At 52.9% G+C, this 6,000-nt stretch overlaps 4 protein-coding genes and 1 non-coding gene across 5 annotated transcripts; 3 read left to right on the top strand and 2 right to left on the bottom strand.

The window, feature by feature from the left end:
- The first annotated feature begins 80 nt into the window (after positions 1–80).
- On the top strand, positions 81–152 carry ACHE_t30002S. Its single transcript has one exon. It is a non-coding gene; the product is annotated as a tRNA-Arg (tRNA).
- Positions 153–386: 234 nt separating this feature from the next.
- On the top strand, positions 387–1,849 carry ACHE_30051S (uncharacterized protein; the record flags this gene model as incomplete). Its single annotated transcript, XM_043276625.1, has 2 exons — positions 387–495; positions 543–1,849. 2 exons carry the CDS (start codon positions 387–389, stop codon positions 1,847–1,849), a joined length of 1,416 nt encoding a protein of 471 aa, XP_043134586.1.
- Positions 1,850–1,870: 21 nt separating this feature from the next.
- ACHE_30052A (rRNA (cytosine-C5-)-methyltransferase RCM1) lies at positions 1,871–3,577 on the bottom strand (the record flags this gene model as incomplete). Its single annotated transcript, XM_043276626.1, has 2 exons — positions 1,871–3,292; positions 3,365–3,577. The coding sequence occupies 2 exons, from the start codon at positions 3,575–3,577 to the stop codon at positions 1,871–1,873; spliced, it is 1,635 nt and encodes a 544-aa protein (XP_043134587.1).
- Positions 3,578–3,807: 230 nt separating this feature from the next.
- On the top strand, positions 3,808–4,596 carry ACHE_30053S (GNAT family N-acetyltransferase; the record flags this gene model as incomplete). The annotated part of the gene is made up of 1 exon (XM_043276627.1): positions 3,808–4,596. One exon carries the CDS (start codon positions 3,808–3,810, stop codon positions 4,594–4,596), a length of 789 nt encoding a protein of 262 aa, XP_043134588.1.
- Positions 4,597–5,006: 410 nt separating this feature from the next.
- On the bottom strand, positions 5,007–6,000 carry ACHE_30054A (FYVE zinc finger domain-containing protein; the record flags this gene model as incomplete). Its single annotated transcript, XM_043276628.1, has 2 exons — positions 5,007–5,420; positions 5,551–6,000. The coding sequence occupies 2 exons, from the start codon at positions 5,998–6,000 to the stop codon at positions 5,007–5,009; spliced, it is 864 nt and encodes a 287-aa protein (XP_043134589.1).

Below are 6,000 nucleotides of genomic sequence, written 5' to 3' on the forward strand. Positions count from 1 at the left end.
CTAATATGCAGCATAGGCACATCGCTAATGTACAAGCAGATTAGGCTATAGGGTTTTTTAGTTCAAAAACTGTCACAAGCGGTCTCGTGGCGCAATGGTAGCGCGTTAGTTTCCGGTACTAAAGGCTGTGCGTTCGAATCGCACCGGGATCGTTTCTCTTTTTGCCTTTTTTTTTTGTCGTCTCTACTCTTATCTTATCGCACCGCTGTCCGGAGGACTTACGACACGCGAATCGTGTCGGACTCTACTACATCTTCTACAACAGGTACACACAGTCAATACTAGCTCGGACCACCATCCTAGACAGCGTCATCACGCCAACTGTGTAGCCGTTGCACAGGGCAATTGAACCTATCCCTGACCCTCCCTCCCAATTGAGAGACGCCATGACAACAATAAAACAAGAACAATGCACCCTTCCACTCGAAAAGGTCTTCTCCATCCAAATCGGCACCGAGTTATTTCGCCTCTCCGGTGCCTCAATAGCATCTGATGGTTAGTCTGCGTGCTCCAGAAACAAGTGCAGGAGCTAACCCGAGGAGCCCCGTCTTATTTCTCGCAGTTCTTCGAAACCCAACTCAACGAAAACGGAGATGCGAATTTGAGGACGTTGTATATTGACCGGGATCCGGGCACGTTTCAGGATATTGCACGGCATTTGCAGGGTATGCCTTGTCCAATATGGATGGCAGTAGTGATGCTAACCATGCAGGATACCACGTCCGTCCCAAGGACAGCAGAGAGTTCGTCAAGCTATTCGCAGACGCGCAATTCTACAGCTGTACATCTCCCCCTCTACCCCATATCTCTCACCCAGATTGACAATATAGTACCCCGCCTAACCTCCCAACTCTTCGAGTCCGACATCTTCGTGCAAATCGGCGGCCGCCAGTTCCAGATCCCTCGCGACATCTTCTCGTCCCCCGGTGACTCGCCCAATTTCTTCTCCCTAGGGTTTGCGGACTTTTTCGCCTCGCCGTCTGAAGTCTTTCCGGGATTGGATCGGACGGGGCTGCTACGGCCACCGGCGATTCAACCCCCAAGTGTTCCGAATCGGTCTGGGGATGTCTTTGCGGAACTACTGCATATGCTACGGGGCTATCCGTTGGAGATTCGGAGTGCGGAGCATCGCGAACAACTCCTACGGGACTGTCGATACTACCATCTCAGAGGCCTAGAACAGCGCTTAATCCCCCACCACATAAGCTTCCACCCTAGCGACGAACCCCGAAGCGAAATTATAATCCGCCTCGAAGACCTCCGCCCCTCAGGCCTAGACACCAGCCTCATCCAGTCCGTACGAGACCCAATCTGGCACCTCAAATACGCCCGCCCCTTCACCAACGAAACACCACACGACTTAATTATTGAAATCGGTAACACAACCACAACAATCGACTGGGCGCTGAAACTGCACTTCCACGGCGCGACACGCGAACGCATCAAACGGCTAATCCAGCTCGTGCTCAGCAAGACCACACTGCAACTCCCGCCGTTATTAGAGAACGAAGACGAAATGAATAATTTCTGGGGACTTTTTGAAACGGGGATTACAAATCATACCGATCTGACTGTTGACGGAGAGAAGGCTGATCCGACGACTCTTAGGATTTATACTAGTGTTTCGCTGGCGCAGAGTGTGCCGCCGAGTCGGAAGAGGCTGAGGATCGATGAGGCGGAGACTATGGAGTGGTTTGTGAGGAGGGGACAGTGGCGGGTTGTTGTCACGGAGACGTCTCCTCCTGGTACGAAGGAGAAGGAGGTTAAGGTTAAGTTTGTTGGGGTGAAGTTGGATGTGTATACAAAGGAGAGGGAGAGGAATCGCACGAGGAGTTTTTTGGGGAGTTAGTATATACAGCTTGTGATAGGATCAATCGGAGAATCCCTCCCATTCATCATCTTTCCCTCCATCATTCTCAATATCGTCCTGACCATCCCTCACAAACCCAACTACGAAAAAACCCCCAACACCCTCCTCATCCCCAGGCCAACACCGCAGACACCCGTCCAACTCCTCCTCCCCCAAGTCCACCCTCTCCTTATCATTCCCAGGATCACTTTTAACCCCCCGGTGACCCCACCCCCTCAGACCAACTGGCTGCTCATCCCTCCGCAGAACCCTCCACCCACACCTTTTCGCAATATCCGAGTTGACCACGCGCTCCACGACGGACTCGTTCTCCGTTAAGTGGATTGAACACGTACTATACGTGATGCGCGTAGCAGCTGGAAACGAAAGCGCATGTTCCACGATGCGCGCCTGCAGGTTCGACAGTTTTGTCAGACGGTCGTTGTCGAGGGTACCGGTAGCGGGGATGTCGTTTTCGTCTGTCGTAGACGGAGTTGTAGACTGGGTTGATTTTGCTTGTGCAGGATGGGGTTCATCGCGCTTGCGCTTCTTCCCTTGATTCTTGCGACTTTTCGTCTCGGGGATACGAGGCAGCAGGAGTTGGGGCACGTCGTCTCGGCCGATGATACCACTTCCTGAGCAGCTGGGGTCGAGGAGGAGACCGGTGACATTGGCGAAGCGGTCATCGGACTGGGGCTCGATGGCCAAAAAGTCCTGTCCCGGGAGGACGGTCACGATATTTTCCGCCGCACCAGCCGCGGAGACCATTTTCTGGAGTGTTTTGGAGCGTGCGGAGGATGCGTCCATGGAGATAACCCTTGAGTTTTTGATTCCGTTTTTCGAGAGCAATGCGGCAAGATGCGTAGTCTTATTCCCCGGCGCTGCACACCCGTCTACCAAATCGCCTTCCCACTCCGGAGTATCACCCGATAGGAGGTATGCAGGAAAACAAGACGCTTTATCCTGCAGGATAACCTCCCCATTCTTATAAGCCGGAGAGGCAATAAACTCGACCCCCGGCGGCACAGCAAGCAAATCAGGGATATGCGGATCAACATACACCCGTTTCTGGTCATCGGTGTCGTCTTCGTCCCTAACCAACTCCGCCAACGATCCCACCTTCTCGTATGCGGCGAAGGTGGACTCTAATTGCTTCTCCAGTGTCGTCTTCACGGTATTTACCCGTACCCAGCGCGGATACACAGCGATGGGTTTATCGCCATTCTCAGCTTTGATATGTGCTTTTTTCTCCCGGAGCACGACTGTTTTCAATTCCTCGACTGACGCGCATCCCCTCCGCACACGGGCTTTAATGAACTCCCCCCTTAACCTCGTCTTGTGCTTTTCAATCGCTAACCGCAGCGGATGATTACTATTTGCCGCGATACCCTTTTTCGAGAGTAAAAGATCATGAACCAGGAACAGCGCGAGGAGGGGCGTGAGCTATCTTGCCAATTCAATGTCAGCATGCCCTACACCTGGTTACTTTGGAAGTGGGTGGGTGAGAGGAACAACCTTAGCTTCCAACTTGAGTATCTCCGCGCGCTCGATTACTTCTTTAAGCACGACATCCCATTTCGCAGTCTCCGTGATCAACGCGTAGATTTGCGCGGGACTAGCCTTTGTGTTGGTGTTGGTGCTGCGGGAGTTGTAGATGCGGGATTTGAAGGAGCCGCCGGTGGAGGAGGGGGTTGTTAAGATTGTGGAGGCGTCGTAGTAGAGGGACATTTCTTTTTCACCCCTGGGGTTTGGAGTGAGTCGTACGAGTACTTATAGAGTACGGTGTTGTCGCAAGAATAAAAAATATCGATAAGATGTTTGCATTGTTTGCTGTCTTATCTGCCCTCTTTCTGATAGGCTGCGCGGTAAAGCTAGATAGAGCGTTCCCCTCTAGGGAGATAATCAGGGGACATCCATCTCTACACCGGAGTACACCAGACCAAACCTACAGCCCCGCCATGCACCCAAAAATCGCAATCCACGGACCCCCGGGCACCACAAAACTAACCCGCCCAACGCCCTCCGATCCCAGGCCAGAAGACAATCCACCCCTCCTAACCGATGCGCTGACCGTGCGCAATACAGTCTTCATCGACGAGCAGGGATGTTCGCCGGATAGCGAGATCGACGAGGATGATGCGCGGAGTTGGCATTGGGTTATGTACTCCGGGAACGGGGACGGAGACCAGGGCGCAAAACAGGATGGTGGAAAGAAAGAAGGCGATGGCGAAGGCGAGGCGATTGGAGTGATCCGTCTAGTTCCCCCTCCTCACGTACCACATGAACATCATCTTGATATCAGCCCTGCGCACGGGGACAATAATGCCAACAATGTCAATGACAATGACAGCCCTGACTCAGCCGCGCAACCTGTCAAATATGACACCACACACGAACCTTATATCAAATTAACTCGCGTGGCGGTCGTCCCGGCATTCCGTGGATGCAATCTCGGCAGAAAACTGGTCGAGACGGCTATTGACTGGGCGCGGAGGAACCCGGGGCAAATTGAAGATGCGTTTGTCCGGGCGGTTCGTGGGCGTGAGGGATTACCTGATCAGGGGATGATTGGTGGCAGTGGTGATGTCAAGTGGAACGGGTTGGTGCTGGTTCATGCGCAGGTGTCGGTTGAAGGGATGTATGCGCGGTTGGGGTTTGTTACTGATGAGAGGATGGGGAGGTGGGATGAGGAGGGGATCGAACATGTTGGTATGTGGCGGCGGGTTGAGGTTGTTCATGACCTGTGATTTGACTACGAAACGTTACGTTGAACGAGAAGTATGGTTGGTGGTGGTAAAATTCATTATCCTGTCTATATGCATGCGCCAGAACCGTAACCAATAACAAACGAAAGAAAATTGCCGCTCAGAAGCTGACGGGGTATCTTGAAACGAAATGACATCAAAGAAAAAATCCGAAGAAATACCCTCGCGTCCCAATCGAGTGGCAGAATCGAACACCGTAAGCCGTAAACCATGACCGAAAAAAAACCCATCCGAACCGTACTCCAAACAAAATGAAAAGAAAGTTGAAAATAAAAAAAAAAGAAAATAGAAGAGTAAATCGTGCGATAAATCGTGCGATGCAAGCAGTCTAGCGGGCGCATGGAAGTCGAATATTAGGAGCGCCGCGACAGTAGGGTATCGTAATGAATAGATTAGAAAGTGCTCCAGTTCCAGCCGCGAGGAACGCTGGCTGCAATTTCACCAGGCTGAGCAAGAGGAGGCGTGAGAGCAGACTTGGAGGTGTCCTCTTGAGAAGCGTCCGAGGCATCCGAGTCCTGCGAGGTCTCAGACGGACCAGTCTGTTGTGCATCCAAGACGCTCTGAATCTTGCTCAGACGCTCGGTGCGAGACTCCTCCCAGCGGCTGAAGGCGTGCCAGCAGAGATCACAGGCGCGAGAGGGCACACCGTCAGGGTGGAAGCGAGCATTCTGGTCGAGAGGAACAAGGTGAGGAGTGTGCGAGGAGCAGAAGACGTGACCACAGTGACGACAGTGGTGTCGACGCAGGAACAGACCAAAGGAGGAGCGGCAGGTGGGAGAGTCGCAGTTGGAAGAAGCCGAATCCGCCTGGAGGGTTGCTGTTAGCATCATTGTGTTCAGGTATCACGCCATTCGCACATCATTTTCGAGTTCAACGACGAGCTTAAGACGTATATAAAGCTCGATTCTCGCATCGAGAAGGAAAGAAGATACTCACTTTCCAGTGGTCTCGGGTGGGCAAACCAGTGACCAAACCCAGGTGTTCATTCTTCATCCACTCATCCTCGGCTAACTTGCTGATAACACCGTTGCTGCTGGTGGTGCTCTCCATGGTGGAGCGACGACTGATAGGCTCATGAGTCTCACTGGTGTCGCTGTTGCTCAGACTGTCGAGCGAGCCATGTACACTGCGCGGAGGAGTGGGGGGCGAGTGCTTCTGAGGACGTTCGGTCGGGCGCAGAGCGGCAGGAACATAGAGAGGCGCCTTGGGAGGACGCAGTTGACGAGACTGAAGTGGCAATTGATTAAGAGTAGCAGAGGAGAGACGAGGCGAGGTAGGAGAGTTGTTGGTGGTGGTAGTGGGAGTGGTATTATTGGAGGGAGCGGGCGAGGGATGACCGTAGAGAGAGATTTGGTTTGTAACGGGAGTGATAACGTGAGTAGCCAT

Source organism: Aspergillus chevalieri, chromosome 3 (assembly GCF_016861735.1).
Source record: "Aspergillus chevalieri M1 DNA, chromosome 3, nearly complete sequence".
NCBI lineage: Eukaryota > Fungi > Ascomycota > Eurotiomycetes > Eurotiales > Aspergillaceae > Aspergillus > Aspergillus chevalieri.